The sequence below is a fragment of the Juglans microcarpa x Juglans regia genome, chromosome 7D (assembly GCF_004785595.1).
Source record: "Juglans microcarpa x Juglans regia isolate MS1-56 chromosome 7D, Jm3101_v1.0, whole genome shotgun sequence".
Lineage (NCBI taxonomy): Eukaryota > Viridiplantae > Streptophyta > Magnoliopsida > Fagales > Juglandaceae > Juglans > Juglans microcarpa x Juglans regia.
In genome coordinates, this window is record NC_054606.1 from 7,348,151 (window position 1) to 7,370,634 (window position 22,484).

At 36.7% G+C, this 22,484-nt stretch overlaps 2 protein-coding genes and 1 long non-coding RNA gene across 4 annotated transcripts; 2 read left to right on the top strand and 1 right to left on the bottom strand.

The window, feature by feature from the left end:
• Positions 1–3,213: 3,213 nt before the first annotated feature.
• LOC121239081 (probable dolichyl pyrophosphate Glc1Man9GlcNAc2 alpha-1,3-glucosyltransferase) lies at positions 3,214–8,596 on the top strand. Its single transcript, XM_041136211.1, has 4 exons — positions 3,214–4,011; positions 5,782–5,988; positions 6,501–6,738; positions 8,046–8,596. Exons 1-4 carry the CDS (start codon positions 3,286–3,288, stop codon positions 8,456–8,458), a joined length of 1,584 nt encoding a protein of 527 aa, XP_040992145.1. The 5' UTR covers positions 3,214–3,285; the 3' UTR covers positions 8,459–8,596.
• Positions 8,597–10,056: 1,460 nt separating this feature from the next.
• On the top strand, positions 10,057–12,638 carry LOC121239082 (protein GRAVITROPIC IN THE LIGHT 1). 2 transcript variants are annotated; one of them, XM_041136213.1, is made up of 3 exons: positions 10,057–10,391; positions 10,616–11,355; positions 11,560–12,638. In XM_041136213.1, exons 2-3 carry the CDS (start codon positions 10,650–10,652, stop codon positions 12,345–12,347), a joined length of 1,494 nt encoding a protein of 497 aa, XP_040992147.1. In that variant the 5' UTR covers positions 10,057–10,391; positions 10,616–10,649; the 3' UTR covers positions 12,348–12,638. The 2 variants fall into 2 exon arrangements, with proteins under 2 accessions (XP_040992147.1, XP_040992148.1); XM_041136214.1 differs by having other exon boundaries at positions 10,094–10,391; positions 11,569–12,638.
• Positions 12,639–14,653: 2,015 nt separating this feature from the next.
• LOC121239083 lies at positions 14,654–17,622 on the bottom strand. The gene is made up of 4 exons (XR_005935231.1): positions 17,479–17,622; positions 16,126–16,204; positions 15,801–15,934; positions 14,654–14,815 (listed from the first exon to the last, which is right to left on the bottom strand). It is a non-coding gene; the product is annotated as an uncharacterized LOC121239083 (long non-coding RNA).
• Between the last annotated feature and the right edge of the window lie 4,862 nt (positions 17,623–22,484).

A 22,484-nucleotide genomic window follows, 5' to 3' on the forward strand; every position in this document is an offset into this window, starting at 1 on the left:
CTCTCACTCGGTGCCGACCACCATAGGTAACCTCAGTCGCGCCGCCGGTCACTCCCAGCCACCAGCGTCGCCATCGCCTCAGCTCTCCCTCGGTGAGCCACCATCGCAGATCCTCTCTCTCTCTCTCTCTCGAACTCTCTGTTTCTTGTGTTTAAGCAGTGGGTTTCGGGTTTTGTTGAACCCGTGGGTTCTTTTGATGGGCTTTGGGCCCTAGGCCTTGCACGAGTGTTGAGCTCATTTTTTTTGTTGGGCTCATGTAATATAGTTTTATGTTATGGGCCAAATTGTATGTTTTTACAGAAATTATTCTAATTATTTAAATGAACTTGTATTTTAATTTGTAATTGATTTTATTTTATTAGCAGTTTATTAATTTTATTGTACTTTACATTTTTTAAAAAAGTCAGTTTTTCTTAAATAAATATAGTAGTCAAAGGTTATTTTATAAGGATGTTTGCAAATACTTTGTTAATATTCTTTTGTCTATTTAGTATAATTTAATAAATTTATTATGTTAAGAATTTAATAAAATTGTGATGTTAAGAATATTTAATAGAAATTATTAGGTTTCTTATAAGATTTAATGATTATGTTAGGAAATGAAACTTAGATTAAGAATTTATGTTTAAGAATTATTTAAAATAATTTGAGTATTCATCTAAATTATAAATAAGTATTTTAAGTAATTTAAATATCAGGATTTATTGAATTATTTAACACTATCTTTTAGATTGTAGATTTAATTAAGTAAGATATTAGTACGTGTTTCCAAACCAATTTAGTGATAGTTATTATTTCATATAGGTCTCAAGTTACGAAGTATTATTCAAGAAGACACGCAGCGAGGTAAGTAAATTTGATCATAAATTAGGTCATCACATTTAGCTTATATGTATGTATTATTCAAGCCAGTTCTTTGATAGCCATTATTTATGAACCGTTCATGTCATATGCAAGCATGTCATCTAGCATAGCATACGACCATGTCATTCCGCATCATGTTTAAATTCAGAATTTATGATTATGTATGTAGTATGTCATGCATCTCATGTGTATAAGACACGTAAGCCATCTTAAATTCAAGTGTAAGATAATATCAGATCAGTTAATAAGATGGCCATTCAGATGCATGGTACCAATGCAGTTCAGTTCAGGGTGGTGTGCAAGCCATGAACTCAGTCGTGGTCCACCATAGTATGTCAGAATACTATCAGCGGCTCCCCTTGCGGCCGCGGGATGTGGGGCCGGTGCACAACCTTGCACACAGGGTTAAGTGTGTTGGCCAGTCAGATAAATCAGATAAACCAGTCAGATAAATCAGATAAACCAGTCAGATCAGTCTGTTAATTCAGTTAAGACAGTCATACATAGCATAAGCATCAGCATGAACAGTCATGAATTTTTTTAGCTCAGCATGAAAGTTGTTATGAAAATCTTATGTTTATTACGTTTACGTTGTGATAAATTTCTTACTGAGTCATCGACTCATTTTAGTTTATTTTCATGTTTTTAACCACCCAGGTGAAGATGATGATTACGAGCAGGCAGGCCAGGAGTAGAAGGAGCATTTATTTTTTTTTTAGTTCAGACTTTCTAAAATAAACATGTTTTTATGACATGAATTTATTTCAGTTTATTTCATTTAATATTTTGGAAGACAGTTTTATTAGACATTTTTCCGCATAATAAAAGTTCAGTTTTTTTAAATTATGAAATTATGGGATCTATTACCAGATTATTTTTATGGAAAATACGTGGCACTCCTAGCCTACGGGAAGGGGGTGTTACATTCGCACAGCTGTCCAGCCAGCTTTGCATGTAAAACAACTGAGCACAAAAGGACAAAAATAACTAACTTAACTACAAAAAGAATATACAGAGAAAATATCCACGACATCAGCACAGGCAATACATTCTGTTGAGGTAATTGCATCAGCTAAAATTATTCTCTGTGATGCTCCAATTTCATGGCAGGAGCTTGTTGCTTTTGCTCCAGAAACTTCATTTGAAACAACTCCACTGTCATGCTCCAATATCCATCACCGATCAAGGGCATTCTCGTGCTTCAAGTTCTCCTATCTCCAATTCAAGCATTACGTTATCCCTACGGCTGAGGAAAATATTTCGAATTTTTTTCTCCTCTCCTCCGATTCCTAGTAAAGTTTGGATATGCTCGAGCTTTCAATCTCTCTATTCTCAGAGTGTTTAGCTATTTAGGATTATCGGTCTTAGCGGCTTGTCTTTAGAGAAGGAAGATAACGAGGTGCGGTAATCCAAGTCACTTGAGCAAAAAGTGAAAAGCCTTTTAAAAATTAAGCCAATATCGTGGATGTCTAATGGCTCTGAAATTGTTGCAGTCTTTCACCTTCCTTCCTTTGCTACTGAACAACTAAAATGTGCATTGATTAAAGTTTAGACAAATCTTACTTTTGAATCTGATCTGGCATAGAATTTAGTTTACTCCTAGTTTTAATTTGAACTTTGAGTTTGAGGCTTACTTCATGAAACATAAGGATAAAAAAATAAATTCACATATTTTTTAGTGGTGTGCAAAAATATGAGACTTATGTATAAAATTTTTTTTTGAGTTTGAGCTACATAAAAAAAAATTCTATATATCCAATTGAGAACGCTGTTACAAGGTTAAAAAAAGGTTATAGCTGCGGATATCAAAAGGTTTTGCAAAAGATATTGAAATAGAAAAAAAAAAGTTTATATGGAGAGATATTATAAATATTAAAAGATATAAAAATATTATTAGTAGTCAGAAAAAATATTTAAAATAAATAAAAAAATATGATATTTAAATAATATAAGAAAAAAATAGATAAATTGATGGATGATATATTATAAAAATTAATTTATAAAATAAAAAAATTATATTTTAACGATTGTATTTTAAAATATATATTAAAGAAGTTATTGGGAGTGTTCTAAAGAACTATTATAAAAATGTAGGGGATCGCAAATTCCACACTATCCCGAAGGAAGAAGGTCGAAGCCATACAAAAATTACGCGACACAGTTCCTGCTGTTTAGCTAGAGGTCTACCGGTAAACGGACCTCATCAGAGGCACTGTGACTAACCGCAATTTTCCGGTGAACCAGTGAGATTAAGGTCAATCGGAAGGGCCTGGAAACGGAATTTGAAGACCTGCAGTCGACTTTCTCTGTTTCGTTGCGCGGAGATCCAATTGCAATGGACCTGAGGTTGCATCTTTTAGACGTTAGCAAGGTGTTTGATGAGATGCCTGAGTGAGTCTTGGCTTCACGGGCTTCCAAAAAATGGGTCTTCAAGGAGCTACATCCATGCAATACCTGTTATGGTTCTTTGGCATAGCCACCTGCGTAAAGCTCCTCCTCATCCCCTCTTACCACAGCACGGACTTCGAGGTCCACCGCAACTGGCTTGCTCTCACTCATTCCCTCCCTCTCTCCCAGTGGTACTCTGACGAGACCAGCCCCTGGACTCTTGACTACCCTCCGTTCTTCGCTTACTTTGAGCGCATCCTCTCCATTTTCGCCAACCTTATCGACCCCCAAATCGTTCACCCACAAAAGGGCCTCAACTATAGTTCCAACACAGTGGTTTCGTTCCAGAGAATCACTGTAATCTTGTCTGATTTGTGTATGTTGTATGGGGTTTATAGATTGACTAAGGATTTGGATTCGAAGAGGAGAACTTTGATCTGGGTATTGGTCATTTGGTCCCCAATGCTTGTGATTGTGGACCATGTCCATTTCCAGTACAATGGATTTCTGTTGGGGTTCTTGTTCATATCGCTTTCATATTTGGAGGAAGGTAGGGACTTGATGGGTGGGTTTTTCTTCGCGGTTTTGTTGTGCTTCAAGCACTTGTTCGCAGTGGCAGCGCCGGTTTATTTTGTCTACTTGTTGCGGCATTATTGTTGTGGTGGATTGGTGAGGGGCCTCCGGAGGCTTTCGGCTATGGGGGCGGTGGTCACAGCAGTTTTTGCGGCGGCCTATGCACCATTTGTCTATCAGGGGCAGGTAAATTAACTCTTATTTGTTATGCCCTTTCATTTGTAATGCTCATTTTAGGTGGCAGTGTTGCTCTTATGTGCAATTCAGTTATGCTTTTACCTTTGTGGAAAAAACTTAATAGCATATCAATCACTGCTTGAAGCTGGTTATTCAAACCTTAAAATTAGAATTTATGTTTTGTCAGATCTTGCAAAATAACGTCCTTGTTTAATGTATCATGTTGATCTAGCAAATTTTCTTTTTAAAATAAAAAAAGTTATTTTCTTTTGGTTGATGTGAATCGAAAGAGTTGTCTTTGAAATTCCCAACTAAAAGCGCAAAAAGAAGCAGAAATCCTCAATTAAGGAAATATTTTGACGAAATACTAATTATTGAACAAAACTCACCCATAAGCATGTTATGTAAGTTGTACTAATTATCTGTGTCTTGACTACATTTTGAAGCCTGGTTGGTTCTATTTTAGAGAACAAACTACTAAAATCATGCAAAGGAATCTTCAATCCAGAAATGTTTGGTCCAAAAAGGATCTTACAAAAGTAAGTTTACAAACTGACGGGGCTTATTGTAGTACATCAGATTATAAAGTTCTTTCCACTGTAAAAAAGATATAACGTGTCAAATCTAGCCACATTAGTCCGTAAAATTTATTTTTGTAAAATCGCTTTATGAACCTAGCATTTCTCTAAAATGTGTTAAGAGCCTGAAGGTACAAAATAGAAGTTCAAGATTCATTATAATGAATGTGTGTATAGAGGATTTGATTATCAGAATATTCGACTCCTACATGGATTTTTAACATTTTAAAGGATCTGGTCAAACTAGTAACATTGATCTTGAACCTCTATGGTAGAAATTTAGGTTTCTTTGTCTTATTTTTATCAATTTTTTGAAGTTTAGACAGAAATTAACTGAAGCTTCTCTTTGCTAGTGTTTGAGCATATGCATTTTATTCAGGCGAGGCAAAAGAAACAAGAGTAGTTAATAGTATTGAAGCGTGTGAATCTCTTAATAAAATGTGGACATGTGTCATACAAGTGTAACATGTTTGAGTTGGTTTTGAAGCCTTTTGCCACACATTCATACAGTCAAAAAGCTGTTCAAAATGAGTATCTTTGGTTTAATGGACAATTTTTTTCACTTCCAAGAATCTTACTGTGTAATAATCACGTGTTCATTGTTAGCAACATACTCATATTTTTGCTAATCTTAGTGTGTACATCCTAGTGTTGACATATTGTGTAATTCTTATTTGAAATAGTTCTCTTAGGATTAAATGGCTCTTTTCTTCCCTATTTGTCCTTTGATACTCTTGATTTTTGTTAGCATGTGTTGCATTTGAAGGATCGTTAGTGTAGTTAGTTAAGAGAGGATAAAGTAGGACAATGAAAGGAAACACACTGGCTCATGAACTTGACCTATTTGGAAGTCTTCACTGAAGGACACTAAATGAGACTTGGGGCACTTTTGCTTTTGGGACAAACATTGCTTTGGCTTCTTATGTTTACGCACATCTTAATCTCGTGTTGGGGAACATCATGTCTATGAAATCTCAAGTTATGAGAAGCAAATTAAGTTTGTCGAGAGAGTTTCTGTGGGCCCTGTGTAATGCAACCATGCTGCCCTTTAATGATGATTTCATCTGAAAGAATTTTGCCTAAAGTTTATGTTTTTGGAGATTAGCATAATATGCTTGCTTAACAACTAATAGCTGAAAGCTATCACTCCTCACTTGTTTTATTCTCCAATATTCATAGATATTTTATTCTTTCCTTGCAGATACAACAAGTCCTTCGCCGCATGTTTCCTTTTGGCAGAGGGCTTTGCCATGCATACTGGGCCCCAAATTTTTGGGTGTTTTATATTATTTTAGATAAGTTACTCACTTTTTTTCTTAGAAAGTTTGGGTTCGCCATTCCAACACCGGAAGCTTCATTCACCGGGGGGCTAGTTGGGGACTCCTCGCCATTTTCTATACTACCTCAGGTAACTCTATAGGGAAAGCTTGAGTAAGATACTCATAATTGAGCAGTGAGCAGAGTGAACTGGATGCCATAGATCTTGTGGGATTCCTCGCCATCTTCTAGTTCATTGGCACTTGTCATTTGGTGTTTAGAAAAGTTGTCTTACTTCTACTTCCAGATGTATACCATCTTGTGTACTTGGGTTATGCCTATTCTATTAATACAATTGTTTACTTATAAAAAAAATATATTTTTTGACAGTAGAACCTAGCTGTGGAAGGAGAGCTCACAAATGAACTCCTAAGCTTATTTTTGAATTCATGAACTGGCCACTTTATAAGAGATTACTGATTGATGATTCAACATTTTTCACTTTTGGGAGGAAGGGTTAGGTTATTTTTATTTATGAAATTTGTTTTTCTTGTCTATCTAATTTATTTCTTTTGTTTATTTTTTTGTTTTTTAAGTTTGTCTAATTTTATTTCAAAATATCAACTAGACTTAATTTCTAAATTTGAATGAATGAAATGGCAGATAACCCCTTTGACGACCTTTATGATTGTCTTGCTTGCCCTATCTCCTTGTCTTATTAAGGCTTGGAGAGAGCCCCAGCCAGGGATGGTTACTAGATGGGTAGCCTATGCATACACTTGTGGTTTCTTGTTTGGATGGCATGTTCATGAGAAGGCATCGCTTCACTTTGTGATTCCCCTTGCCACTATTGCGGTGCAAAATATGGACAGTGCAAGGCATTACTACTTGCTATCCATTGGTATGCTTATTCCTGCCTGTCAACTCATTACAAGTTAGCAGGGGTTATTTGTGAGTCTTTTGGTTCAGAATGCATATGTTATGTCTTGAAATTTTTCTTGATGCTGTGTCTTTGTCTCAGTGGTTTCCTTCTGCTGCCTCGTTCTAATACTGTTTTAGAAATAATCTTTAGTTGATATGTGGTTCAGGATCGCTCTTCGGATTTAAGTAATTCCCTGAGCAAGCATAATCTCTTGGCATGATTTCTTGTGTGTGCTGGGAGGAGGCAGAACCGGTACCATATATGGGTTCTATCTTCGGTTTTTGTCTCCCAAGCCTCACCCCACCTGCCCGGGAAATTAGAGTTATTATTTGCTCTCATTTTGTGGCCTTGTCCATAAACTCAATTACTGTTCACTTTTATGCATAAATTTCAGTGCTTTGTATTCATATTTTCCTACTTGATAGTTCTGCTGGATGATAGTTATGTGAAACCATTTTATATTGTGCTGCTAATCCTAACTGGAAAGAAGGCACTTTCCTTGTTTTTGCAGCAGTCATGAAATCTTTATTTAAAACATCAACTCTGAAAAATTCAATCATATCTTCAGTCCTAAAATAATTAAGACCCTAAATTGAGGGGGAATCATGAACAAGTGAAGGTGAAGTTCTCAGATAAGACCTTTTTAAGTTGAGCTTAGTTCCAAAAGATCTGGTAAGAAAAGGAAAGTATTGTGAATGCTATGCTAGGCCAAAGAAAAATCTTGAAACTTTATCATTTTGTTTTGGTAGTTGTAAGTTTTAGAGAAATGCTAGGTCTACAAAGAGAATTAAAAAAATAAAACTTACAAACCAACATGACATACAACATCAAGACGCATTAGCTTGTTAAGTTTTTTAATTCTCTTTTTTGACCTAGCATCTTTCTAATTTTATGTAGGGGAGTGTCTAAGTAGTTTGAGTTTTGAAGTGATGGAGCTCTTTTAAATAGATCAGTTAGAACCTCTGAAACAGTCAAATAGATTAACAATTAATAATTTAGGGCATTGGCATGAATTAATATACCTGTTCTACCTAAATAACCTTTACTTTCGCATTCACTCTTTTTCAAGTATTTGTTTTTTTATAATTTTTTATGTGGGGTCGAAAGGTTATGGAACTGAGGGTAGTCCTTTGTCAATACCATCCGAAGACAGCAACTTTATGAGGATTGATGATACAGCTACTCCGAATTGTAGCCATGACAGATATTTTGTTTATTGGCATTTTACTTCTTAACTTCATAGTTGTTCACCAAATTTAGTAATGCTTTTCTCTACTTCTTTGCAGTATCCAGCTACTCATTGTTTCCTCTTCTCTTTGAAGTCCGAGAATATCCAATTAAAGTACTCCTTCTGCTGTTATACTCCATCATAATGTGGCTAGTATTTTCTGCACAATTCACTGATGGTCAAGAAGCTAAAGCAACCTCACCCATAAATAAAGAAGCTGGTCGATTGGAATTAAAAGGAAATGGCAACGTGGCTGCCAAGAAAGGAGGGTTTGTTATCAGGGGTATTGAGAAGAGTTATCTGGTTGGTCTTTTGGTAGTTGAGATATGGGGCCAGCTTTTGCATTCCATATTTTTTGGTGAAAGGCTTCCTTTTGTTCCCCTTATGCTGATCTCTATATATTGTGGATTAGGGATCGTGTACTCTTGGATTTGGCAGTTAAGATGGATCATTAGATCCCCAGAGTCGTAATTTCTTCTTGTTTTATGTTTGGATACATGTAAGATGACATGCCAAAGTTGGATTTTTTTAGTGCAACATTTGATATTCTACCTTATATAAATTAAGATTGAACAAACATATAAATATAGAAGATCATTTCCTAGATCATTTTATTCTATTGGAAGAACAAAAAGAGTTTTGCTACTTATCATCCTTAAAAACTCTGTCATTATTTATTTTTTTTTTTTTCTCTTTTGCATTGTTAATTGTTCTTTATGCTGAATTTGGATTTTTTTTTTTTTTTTTGAGCAAGTTAGCATTGATATAAAAATCATAATATAGGAATACAAAGTTAGGAGTATTTGATTACACAGATAAGGTGGGTCTTTCCCACTATGGAAATTCAATAAAGAATGGAGAATTTGGATTAAAGGGATGTTGTCAAAGGCTTGCATCGCCATTGTTCATTGCGTCAGATTATGCACTTATCGATTTTGTGATTGATGGATTTTCCTCGCCGTCCATTCTTGAAAAGCATGTAAAGCATGTAGATGGTGTTTGATGTCGTTGATAATGGTTGATGGTCTAATCCAGCACTGGAGAGGAATTTGAGATTGATAATGGTTGATGGTCTAATCCAGCACTGGAGAGGAATTTGAGATTGCTTGTATGGTAATGCTTGAGTCCCCTTCTAGGATTATTTTATCTAGACAGGCTTTTTCGTTTCTTTGACGACCATCAAAGCTGTTGTAGCTTCTCAAGGTCTGAGTTCACACTGCCGATAAAATCCGTTTTTGTGAAAATGATTTCTCTGGAGTCTTTCCAGATCTAGGATGCTACCCTATTTTCTGACTGCAACATCAAACACGATGAGATGATAACTGCCGAATTTGGATTTGATACAAGATAGATGACATATTGGGTCTGTAATATGGAAAAAAAAAAAAAATCGCTTATTAGAGTATTGATAGTAGCTTCTTCATCTTTAAATTTAAAAAATGTCTTTAAATTTATCTATATTAACTTATGCATCTTTAAATTTTTGCATAGCTATAAACAATGTTTCTTTAAATTTGAAGAAATACTATTCATTCTTCAAATATTATTTTACTATTTTTTTCTCTCCTATCCATTAAAATCAACTTTGTAAAATTTATATTGAGATGATTTTGAATCATAAAATTTGTATTAAGTTGATAATACAAAATAAATGTTAATTGTAAAATATATATAAAAAAATAATTTTAGGAAACAAATGAAAAATAAAAAAATAATAATATTTTATTATTATTTAGTTTAAAGATGTGTAAATTAATATGAGAGTTTTTTTTTATATGTAAAATTATTCTTTAAAAATAATAATTTTATATAGATGTATAAATCACTACCAATACTCTTATGATGGACTCATTGGTCAATAATCTAGATTCGTGATCAAGCAAAAACGCCCCCACCTTATTATAAGTAGTTATTATTAACGAGGACGTCCCACGTGACTGTCTTCAACAGAGTCAAACTCTATAGATTCCCACTTTATCCGGTGGTCCTTATTTTTTAAAAGTACAAACTCGTAATCTGTACCATACACCAACATAAATGGGTATCCAACACACGTGTACGACCCAGATATTTTCTAGCATACACAAAAACTTTAGATGTCTTGTCCATTCCCCTTTTAGCTACAGCATTCCTGACCTCAGAGTGATAAAGTCCACTCCTTGTAAGCTTCGCTGCTTGGCTAGCTAGCTGTAGCCTGTCTACCGGTGAACGGAGTGCTTCATTTGGGGTAGCGGCCGCAATTTTCCGCAGTAGCCTGTCTACCGGTGAACGGAGTGTCTACCGGAGAGCCCGGAAAAGAATCAATTTGAAGACTTGCAGTATCGATTCTCGAGGCTGTTCTATTGAGATCCAGAGAAGCTATAAGGATTATTTTTTTTTTTTTGCTCTCGGAGTATAACATAAGGTTAGGATTACCTTAAATGAGCTTCGTTAGTTACACATTTATTTTGTTGCTTTGTTTTTGTGGGGTGGGTTGTTCATTATTTTGCGCACCCTCATGGGCAGTCTGTGCTGTTGTCGATAGCACTGAGAGAGTGGGAGAATTAATAATATACAGCTCGCTGAGTCACGGCGTGGGCTTAGCTGATCCACTGCTTAATTCTCTCTCTTCTCTGAACTGTTTGACAGGGACGGACGGGTCGAGGCGAAGGGGAGAAGGGAAATGGCGGGCAAGGTGACGAATTTTTCGGATCTGATCCAACGAGTCGCGGCCTCTTGTTTGCTGCACCCACTCGCCGCCGGTCGCCACGGTTCTGGCGAGAATCGAGTCGGAGACGACGATGACGAGTACGAACTTTCGGAGGAGCACGAGGACGAAGAAGAAGAGGAAGAAAGAGAAAGTGAAGCAGAAGAAAAGGAAAGACTGAAGGCTTGGGAGGGGATGAATGAGGAGGTGAGAGTAGAAAGAGTGGTGGAGATGGAGAGGTTAATGAACGAGGTGTTCGACACAGTTTCGGGGATGAAGAGAGCGTACGCGAGTCTACAAGAAGCGCATTGCCCTTGGGACCCAGAAAAGATGAGGGTGGCGGACGTAGCTGTGGTGGGAGAGCTGAGGAAGCTCGGAGTGTTGAGGGAGAGATTCAGAAGGACTACCAGCCTTATTGGTGGTAGCACGCGGAGGAAGAGCAGAGGAAGAGGGAGAGGAAGTGGGGTTGCGACGGTGAGGGAGGTGGTGGCGCCGTACGAGGCGGCGGTGGAGGAGCTGAAGAGAGAGGTGAAACTGAGGGAAGTGGAGGTCGAGAATCTCAAGGAGAAGCTGAGGACCGTTGCGGTCTCGAGCCTAAGCCTTACTGGAACCAACGGGAAGAAGGGAAGCTCCAGGTCTCACCATTCGAAGCGGAAGGTCGTCTCCGCTCCTCAAGGTCAAGGTAAAAACAACCCATAAATGGGTACCGATTTCACTTCGAAACACCGCTTTGTAGACATTCAAGGACTGGTTATTGCTTAGGATAAAAACTCTTCATCCAAGTTCTTTAATTTCTTCTGGTTATGGTCTTTAGAAATTCAAACGAGTGGGATGAATCACCTAGAGAATGTTAACTCTGATATGCCCATAATTTTACTGGTCCCAGTCATGGCAGGGCCAGCACCAGAAGTTTTCGAGACCACAATGAAGCTGGTGAAAGACGCATCCAAGTCCTTCACGATGCTCCTCCTCTCCCTCATGCGCTCCGCCCACTGGGACATTGCTGCAGCCGTGCGTTCTATCGAAGCCGCTGCCAATGCCACCGACGATCTTACATCCACTACCGCCACCATCGCAGCTTGCTCAGTCGTTGCAACACAGCACGCCAAATATGCTCTCGAATCCTACATTTGCCGAAAGGTGTTCCAAGGATTCGACCACGAGACCTTTTACATGGACGGCAGCCTCTCCTCCCTTCTCAACCCGGACCAGTATCGTCGCGACTGCTTCACCCAGTACCGCGACATGAAGGCGATGGACCCCTCCGAGCTTCTCGGAATCATGCCCACCTGTCACTTCGGCAAGTTCTGCTCCAAGAAGTACCTCGCCGTGGTTCATCCCAAGATGGAAGAGTCCTTGTTTGGGGACCTGGAACAGCGCCGCCAGGTCCTGGCCGAAAACCACCCAAGGAGTCAGTTTTACGGCGAGTTCTTAATGCTCACCAAGGCCGTGTGGCTGCTTCACTTGTTGGCCTTCTCTCTCGACCCGGCACCGAGTCAGTTCGAGGCGAGTCGTGGAGCTGAGTTCCATCCACAGTATATGGAGAGCGTTGTCAAATTTCCCGGTGGGCGAGTACCTGCGGGTCAGATCGTGGGTTTCTCAGTTAGTCCTGGATTCAAGCTTGGCAACGGGTCAGTCATCAGGGCTCGTGTTTATCTGGTCGCCAGGACATAAGGTAGAATGGAACGCACCCTTTGGAATTATTAGCTTAGCTTATTTTGCCGATGTTTTTAGATCATTAGGGTAGTGATGAAGTCGAGATGAATGTAATGTTAACCTTTTGCTATTCTCGAGTTGGATTTTGTTCCTAGAGATTCTAGGCTTAAGAACCTAGGACCACTTCGTTTTGTCCCAACTGATGCTTTTCCGATAATGTTTTGGATTAAACAGACATGATTAATTGATGGATCTAGTGCCATTTTTATGTACTAGAAACCGTAGTTTATGATATTCATTTCAAATCAACTCTCGAGTGAATCCGACGAATTCACAAGTGATGAGAGTATACAATAATCTACAGTCGGAACGAGATCTAAACAAATCTAATGACATAAAATTCCTATGCTGATGATGATGACATGGACAGCAGTTTACCATCATGGTCTTTGCTTAGTTACAGGAACTTTTACTCGATTAGTTTGGTGGATGGGACGTCGTGTTTTCGAATGTCCATAGAAATTATGCCGAAGGAGATGAAACTCTTTGTTCGTTAACTTTAACCCTGGTATAGATTACAGCTCTGTTTTGAGGTTACTGTTAGTAAATAGCTACCCCATTACCCATGTAGTCTCCACATTAAACAGTCAATTAACTCTCCACAATTGATACTTAATTAATTTCTAGAAAATTTAATTAACCACGCTATTAGAAACTCTTTAAATAAGAATCTTACCTACCGTAGTTTTGTGAGTGTTGAAAAAATAGGGAACGTGCAAACAAAAGTCCTTCCTCTCTCCCTATAATTTTCTAGAACACAACTATCTTAAGCTCTTAATCTTGAATGTAGAATTATGTTAAGAGATTTTGATCTCCTAGACGGCGTAAAAGTTCAATCACAATAATTTGACATAGACCATAAGACGAAAAAAGATCCAGACTTGTGAAAATTTCATTCCGCTCGAAAGAATCAAGGATGTTACTGTGGCAATACCAGAAAGAGTATCAACTTTGGTCTTTTCCTTCTTGCCCTTTCTTATTAGAAAAGAGAAAAAGAAATAGAAAAAACTCAACAATATTGAACATTGCACAATATGATGGTTTCTTTCATTCCAACGTAATCATATACATCAATGTCAATTTTGACGAGGACACGGGAGGAAAACAGCTTCGTGCCATCACAAAAGGGCCTAGAGAAACAATGGACTCCCTTTCAAGTAAATCTAGTTTGGCAATTCATTGTTACAAAAACTCCACCCTATATAACCAGCGCAAAAATTTTATGTACAGTCATTTTTGCGTACTCTATTAATGTGATAACTACGTCACTTTTTTTATTATTTTGGTCAATCACATCAATGAAGTGTGCAAAAAATACACAAAAGTTAGTACAACTCATTTCCAAGCACAAACTCTGCCTTCCCGCTTGCCAAATCTCAACCAGGAATACCATGGATTTAGATTTATTTATTTTTTAATAAGTATGGATTTTAGACTTCACTATCCGAAGAATTTCTTGGCCTGTCATGCAGATAAATGATCAGTTCAAATTTTTCATTATAGAGTTGTTTAAGTAACACCTTGCAAGTAGGTAGCTTAACAGTATAAACCACTGCAAACCCTCAAAAGTGACTAAAAATACACGACATAGCTTTTAAGCTTTTCCAAAGACTGACAGTCATGAAAAGATCAACCAGAAAATAACTTTTTTAAAAAGAAAAAGTTGAAAAGGAGAATATTTCAAATTTGAGAACCATCATATGGTTCAGTGCCTGCTAAAATTTAAATGCAAACACAGACCTGCTGTTCCAGAATCGTGCCCACTATTGTATGAACCTCACTGGTCCTGGGTCCAATTCATTTGGAAATCTTACTTGCTCAAGGGTTAGAAACATCATCAATCACATTCCAAGCTCCCAGCCGACCAAAGTTAGGGAAGAACCCTTTATAAAAGGCAAAAAATCCCTGCAATATCTTGGCTTCAAAGAGTTACTGGTTACTACTGCAACTGATGGTTTCATACAAACATTTATGTCAGGCTTTTAATCGAGCTTTTATTTTGTAAATTGCACACTTACGCAGAGGGCCAGAGGGTATTGAATTCACAGCTTCACCCTACATCGGACATCCTGTTTCTAAGGGGGATAAGATACCATTCGGAAGAAAAAACTAGTAGAACCCATGATAAGTTATTTTCAGAAGCTTGCTTCTAGCCTATTACTTAAAGCGTATGGCACATGCCTGCCCTCCAATTTAACACATCCTTGAATGGACCTCATTTACAAATAGATAACCTTTTAGAGTGTCAATCTAAAGTGCTTTCCTGCAGTGTATATGAGAGAGAGAGAGAGAGAGAGAGAGCCAATATTATTGACAATTTTCTTTTTATCTTCCAAGACAACTCAACATACCTCACTCTTCAAAGTTTTGATGAAGCAATCAAATGCGTTTTTGTATGTTGAATCTCCCATCATTCTAGATTTCACCTGGAACAGAACAAGCATGGCATCCAAGCCAATATTGACTGACTAGCTCATCCTTAAAATACAATAAAAAAATTGCTTCATATGATAAGAAACGAATTTTTATCACAATCCTTCATTAGCATAGCCACATTAAAGCCTGCAGCTAAAAACTATGCAGATTATGCTACATTTGGAAACCAGCTTCAATAACAGAAAATATTTGGCAATGCAAGGAAAACATGCACATTCATTTATGTACCAAAATTGTCATCGTCGCCATCATTATTGTCACCATGAAATTTTTAAAATGCCTCGGTGTTATTAGCACTGCTTACAAGGTTACACGCACGAGAGACAGCATGTGACTCTTTTGTTTTTAATTGGTCCATTACTACCCAATCCAAAATGGTTAATAATACCTATTGTTTAATGCTGTGTCATGATTTTTCCCCGAGAGGTGGGTTGTTTCAACAGACTTCTATGATTCACTTTCAGAGAGAGAAAAATCAGATGTGGAGGACTTTTCAAACTCCATGGACACGTGAGAGAGAAATTATATACCCATCAGACCAAGACATAACTTTTACTTAGTCAATGGAAAATCCTATAATATTTTTATAGCAGGGCAATTGACCATTTGAGGACTCTAAACTGTATGATTATGGCTAAAAGCACAAGTAGACCAGCTAGCAAATGAGTCAAAACATTGTCCATGAACCCTGGAATACTCAAAATCATCTGCATAAGTATAGAGAATTGGGACATTTTGGTTGAACTGAACCCAACAACTTAGATATTCAACCGAAATGACCTAACATTAGGATGTTACCTGTTTAACTTGGTCATAACTGGCTAGTTCAGCAGCATTTATTATAGCATTTTGGGCAACATTAGGGCCAAGCCCAGTCCAGAGAGTCCCTAATCCTTCCTAATTTTTTTAAGATGATTACAATTAATTCACTTAGAAGCTAAAAGAGAAAATATCCATGTTAGAATGTAAACTGACCTGCCTCTCTATGTTGAAATAAGCATCCAAACCTCCAGAATAGCGCCTAGGAACCCCAGCCGGTGGTTTTCCTTCAGCTTGAAGTCAAATTTTGACAAAATCAGTTGGATTAGCCACTGCAATTGCTATAGCACCTGTCAAGGTAAAAATGTAATAAAATTCTCAAATTCAAAAAATCCGAGAGTTTGATGTGAAATGTATTGACTCAGAAAATTACAAAACAGGGGAATGGCGATGATGGTTTGAGCACTGGACAGAACAAAAATTTTATGCATGTTGTGTACAATTTTATACTGCAAGTAGGGCAGTCACTATTCATACTCACCCGTCAAAAGAGCGGCAAGTATTTTGTGGTATAAAGGAACATCTCCAATAAATTCACCGCCAACAAGACATGTTTTGACCTGTCCAACATGCAGTTTACACATACAAATAAAAAATAAAAAAATCTATTCATCATCTCAATTCTCATCGTCTTCCCATCATCCCATAATGTGACATTAAATGATAAGTTCACAAGTGAAATATAATAAATAATTTTCAATCATCTAATATCACATCATAGGATAATGAAATGATGATAGAAGTTGGGATGATGAGTAGCATTACTCATAAAAAATTATCACTGAGTAATCAATCATATTCATCAAAAAAGCATATAAACTCAAAGGACCATATAAGCCAATCCTTAAGCCTCCATAAAGACACTGGCGTCGTTATCCTGGAATAATGCCTTTCCAAAGTGCTGACAAACCCTCTTCCATAGCAATAGTACCCACCAAACCCGTATATTTGGGTACACCCACTCCATCTACTAAGCTGAAGCCTGACTTTAGCAGTTCATATTTTGAGTTCTAATCGTGGTGTATGTGTGCATGCATAAAGAAGCATTGTGATTGGTGAGTATACTTGACAGGAAATAGACGCAGGCGGGTACTAATTCAGTTGAAGAATCATACTCGAACCATATCAATTGTTTTATAGATCGTTCTGCTTTTTATTTTACTCTTTTATTTGTTTTTGGTTTCCACCCTCTCTTTTTTTACTGTTCAAAGATAAAACCATACAACGAGTAAAGAACGCATGTGCATAGAGCATGCATCATCATATCTTACTGCTTAAATTCCAAAAGATTGTGAAAAGCTGACACGTTAACTTGGGCTAAAAACAAAAATCATCAAGTAAAGACCATGTAAGCCCATTCTATCTTAGTTAATCGGAACCAGCTCAATGCACCCATTTCAAAATCAACGTCTTGAATGGTCAAGTTACAGGTTTGTAGTATCATCACAATGCAAAACGTTTTGAAAGCCGAATTACAAACTGCTCGAGAATGAGAAGGGTATTGGAAGTCCAAGAAGATTAAACAAGTGAAGATAACAGTGTTGGATGATAAGCTAGTCGTAAAGGACTATTAATGTCTTTATAATGCAGCCGTGGCCCATAGCACATTTCCTAGAACCAAAATTACAGAGCAGGTAACTATAAATTTCCAAAAAAAATGCAAAAACAAAAACTAGCACCTGGGCTTAATTTAAAATTCTCCCCAACCAGATTAGTGAGTGAATTCTTTGAGCTTAGTACACGTGATAACCATACTAAATCAACCAAACCGGTAAATGTGAACTAAATTTACAAATCTACTAAAGTAAGCAAAACCAGAGAGATCAAGCAGTACCTCCGCGAAACAAGCCACGAAAGCGCTACAGAGGAATATCTCAGCGAATTAAATTTCGGTCTGGGGCTTGAAATCCGCAAAGAAAGGCTGTAAAGCAGGAATTTGGTAATGGAAAGGCAGTTCTGGAAGAGTTGGAAGAAGGAAATCGCTAATGGAAAATGCTACGGGGTCCGAGGATTCCTAATTGTTCATTTTTTTTTTTAATAATTAAGGAAATATTTTTTTATTTAGAAAGATTAAATACATTAAAAAAAAAATACACCTATCGGAAAGATTTTTGGATAGAAATTATAGTGCAGTGCTGTCCATCGCTAAATCGGGGGCTTATAACGAAGATAATGCTACTTTGTAAGCAATAATATTACATGCGGGAATTAAGTTGTGTTTAGTTTTCTATTTTTTCCTTCTTGTTTTAATGGGTTAATTACAAAAACAATCTTCGTTTCACGTTTTCGCCAAAAAAGTAAAAATAAAAATAAAAATAAAATCTCCATATTATAAATTTCATGAGTTTGGTGGAATTTAATTTAAATAAAAATTTACTATTTAAATTATGCATATTGTGAACTTTACACACCGGTTTAAAAATAAAATAATTATAATTTAAATACTTGTATGTCTACCATCCGTAGCTTCGCCACTTGTCCCAAAAGTGATATAAAATTCCACCAGAGCGTGTTAAAAATTGGAGGCATTATCTCCAAAATAATAAAAAAATAAAATAACTACTTTGAAAGCAATAAAAATTGTTAGATCAGTAAAGTTAAAAAATAAAATAAGAAAACAACAAATACAACCAACCCTCTATGCACCAGCACAATTACTAACTTATATATAAGCATTTTATTTTGATGGGAGAATATATTTAAACCATGGAAATGTCCAACTATGGAGAATTAGGAACTGACAGTGGTTGCAGCAATTCAGGTGGATTGATAGTTTCATACTTGTTAGTTTGACATACTTTATATTCTCTGACCAATCTTCTAACGTCTTTGCGCATACCTTTCCAACAAAAATCTTTATTTACCTTCTATAGAGTTTTATGATAACTCACATGGCCTGCTTGTGGGTTGTGGTGAATATACTGCAAAATCTTAGCTTGAATTGATGAAGAATGAATGATCACCAATTTGCCCTTCCTCAGCAACAAGCAAGATTGTAATCGAGTCGAGTCGAGCTGGTTTTTGACCTGCCAAGCTCGGCTAGACGCAAAATATTTGAGCTTGCGATTTTTTTTTATTCTTTATTCGAGCTTGACTCGATAAGTAAAACTCTTAATTTGAGCTCGAGCTCGTCCCACAAATAAGTTCAAATTGAGCCGAACTCGAGCTCGAATTGTTTATTTTTTTATTTTTTGAATAAGATTTAATAATTAATAAAATAAATAAATAAATAAATCTAATATTGAGTTCATACAATTAACAAGTAGAACCTCTATTGAATTATAAAATTTTAAAAAAATTATAAATAATTAATATCTAACTACTTGATATTTATCCAAAATAACAATATATTATATGCCTACATATATTATTAATACATACACTTAATATGATAGCATATATCTATTTCATATATGGTTCTCTCATATTAGTATCTGAAATTACTAAATTTTATCGACTAATTATTATACAAATTATAAAATATACTTATGAAGTATATTCACTATATAGACATAAGTAATTAGATTACATATTATATATTTAATTATAAAAGCGGTATACTTATATTATTAGCTAATACATATATATATGTATATATACATAGGTGTATATATATATATATATATTTATCAATATATGAATGAATTTTAATCAAGTCGAGCTAACGAGTAGATTCGAGCATAAACGAGCGGGTCTTAACGAGCTTTAGCCGGATCGAGTCAAGTTTTGTCGAGTATGTGTCATTTACAATTTGAGCGGGTATCTGTTTTCACGAACGAACTTTTTTTTTTAACGAGTCGAGTTCGATTCAAGTTTAATCAAACGGGCTATCAAATAGATTGGTTCATTTACAGCCCTAGCAACAAGCCTTATTGCATAGAAAAATGCTTTGGGCCTTCTTGTCCCTGCTGCAGTTTAAAAACAATCTCAAAAATTTTAGGACATAAAAAATAACTACCCTTCACTTCTTCAATCCACAAGAGGGTTGGAAAGGAGATTGAGTGCAAGAGTTGTTGGCTCTTCCTCATTCCTTCTAGAAAGAGCACCAGCCACTAGATTTTCATTCCCTCTTTTGTAATCAACTGTAAAATCATATCCAATCAATTTGGATATCCACTTGTGCTGAGATTCAATTCAAATCTTTTGTTCTACCAAAATCTTCAAGGCTTGTTGATCAATTTTACTCTTGAAAGGATGCCCCAACAAGTAAAGCTTCCATCTCTGAACTACAGAAATTAGAGCCAACAACTCTTTGTCATATGTTGACAGAAGTAAAACCTTCCCTTTCAAAGTCTTACTGTAAAAGGCAATAGGTTGAGCTTCTTGCATCAATACTACCACAAGCCCTACTCCAGAAGCATCACATTTAATAATGAATGCTTTAGTAAAATCTGGTAACCCCAAAACAGGAGGATTACTAACAGTCTTCTTCAACATCTCAAAAGTTGCAGCAGCTTCTTCACCCCAATGAAAAGAATTCTTCTTTAACAGTTCTGTTAATGAAGTTGCTATAGACCCATAACTCCTTATGAATTCCCTATAGTAGCCTGCTCAACCTAAAAACCCTCTCAAAGATTTCAAGGTTTTAGGTACAGGCCACTGCACCATAACTGTTGTTTTAGAAGAATCTAGTTGCACCCTTTTTCCAGAAATGATGTAACCCATATATTCTATCTCTTTAACACCAAACTTACATTTTGACATTTTAACATATAAAGTATGCTACTTCAACACCTCCAAGACAGTTCTGATGTGCATGAGATGGTCAACCACATTCTGAATATACACCAATATATCATTAAAAAAAAAAAAAAAAAAAAACTAACACAAACTTTCTCAAAAAGGGTTTAAACATGTCATTCATCAACCATTGGAAAATTGCAGAGGCATTTGTGAGGCCAAATGGCATAACCAAGAGCTCATAATGGCCTTCATAAGTTATAAAGGCTGGTTTTTAGATATCTTCTTTTCTAACATGAATCTTATGGTAACCAGCCCTCAAATCCAACTTGGAAAACACCCTGGCTCCAAAAAGCTCATCAAGCAACTCATTAATGACAGGTATTGGAAACTTGTCTTTGATGGTTTATTGATTAAGTGCACGATAGTCTAGGCACATACGCCAAGTCTCATCAGCTTTCTTTACTTATAAAACAGGTGAAGAAAATGGGCTCTAGCTGGGTCTCACCACCCCAGATTACAACAAATCATGGACTATCTTTTTTATTTTAGATTTTTTATAATGAGGATACCTGTATGGCCGTACTGATATAGGAGTAGTGCCCTTCTTGAAGTTGATTGGGTGATCAAAGGCTCTTTTTTGTGGTAAGCCCACAGGTTCTACAAAGACATCTTTGTACACACTGAGTAATTCAATCATCACACCTTTAGGATTCTCATCAGGTAACTTCTCATCCATAGGCATCAATTGTAAAAGCCACCATTATTTCCTCACAAAGTCAAACTTCAACGCTTTGGTGTTAACGCTTTGAAACTTATAGACATATCTGTAAAATCCCATTGGATAGAGCCCAAAGTTTTAAGCTATTGAACCCCAAGAACTATATCACACCCCCTAGAGTTAACACATGAAAAGGCACTGAAAACTTTGACCCTTGGATTCTAATTATTTCTTCACCTCTTCAAACTTGAGTTTAGCTTCTTGAATCACTAAAGAATCCAAGAAATTGTGTGTACTCCCCGAGTCTACCAAAATTTCCACAGCACATGTCTCAATTCTACCACGCAATCTCATAGTATTATTATTAGAACAACCTGAAATTGCTTTGATAGAAACCTCTAAACCCCCAGCCTCATCTTCTTGCAATTCTTCAACATTGGTCGGCTGCTGCAAATCAACCCTTGGCCCCTCACTTTCCTCTAATACAGGCTGCTGAAGATCATCATGCTCAACTTGCAATAAGTACACTTTGGGATTTTTACACAAGTGGGTTGGACTCTACTTCTCATCACAATGATAACAGAGGCTCTTCCACCTTTTCTCATCCATTTGAGATGAGAAAATATTCTTTATAGGCACTTTACTCCTCTATTTCTTAGTATTGTCCTCTCCCACTTCAGAATGATTTTTACTCGCATACACTACATTGTTCCTCCAAGACTTCCTTGAAGCCAACAAATATTCCTCTTAAATCTTAGCAAGGCCAAAGGCAGCATTCAAATTAATGGGATTGAGCACTCGAACAGGCAATCAAATCTCATCTTTCAACCCACCCATAAAACAACTCAACTTGTGTTTTTCAGATAATCCCTTCAATTTATTCGATAGAGCCTCAAATTGTGCCTTATAAACAGCCACATATGAGAACTGTTTTAAACGTGTCAAAGCCTCCATAGGATCATCATAGGTCGTAGGGCCAAATCTAACTTGAAGGCCCTTCACAAAAGAATCCCAACTTGTAAAGATGCCACAATCAACAGCATCTTGATATCACACAAGGGTCTCACCCTCCATGTGATATGAGGCCATCAAGAGCCTGTGATTCATCAATATCTGATGAAATTCAAAGTACTGGGTGGTTTTGTAGGATTAGACCCATCAAAATGTGGAAAGTCTAATCTAATTCCCTTGGGCAACCTCTCCTCACGATACAAACTTCTCCCATAATCCTCTTCTTCATGATTCTCTTCTCTATCCCCACCAGAACCATTGGGAATAAAATTAACATGTTGATGTTATACTAAAGTTCGAAGCATATCGGGTAAGTTGGTCTAACATGCCCGTATTTCCATTGATAGCATGATAGTGTTCTTCCAATTGTTTCACAACTGTTTCTTGCTACCTCAAAGTACCTTCTTGTTTTTGTTGTGCATTCAGAG

Bases quoted from the DNA above. Each gene is read 5' to 3' on its own strand.
- LOC121239082 (XM_041136213.1), top strand. From the start codon at position 10,650: ATGGCGGGCAAGGTGACGAATTTTTCGGATCTGATCCAACGAGTCGCG. The intron at 11,356-11,559 runs GTAAAAACAACC...TACTGGTCCCAG, and splicing joins CTCCGCTCCTCAAGGTCAAG to TCATGGCAGGGCCAGCACCA.
- LOC121239081 (XM_041136211.1), top strand. From the start codon at position 3,286: ATGGGTCTTCAAGGAGCTACATCCATGCAATACCTGTTATGGTTCTTT. The intron at 5,989-6,500 runs GTAACTCTATAG...ATGAAATGGCAG, and splicing joins CATTTTCTATACTACCTCAG to ATAACCCCTTTGACGACCTT. The intron at 6,739-8,045 runs GTATGCTTATTC...ACTTCTTTGCAG, and splicing joins TTACTACTTGCTATCCATTG to TATCCAGCTACTCATTGTTT.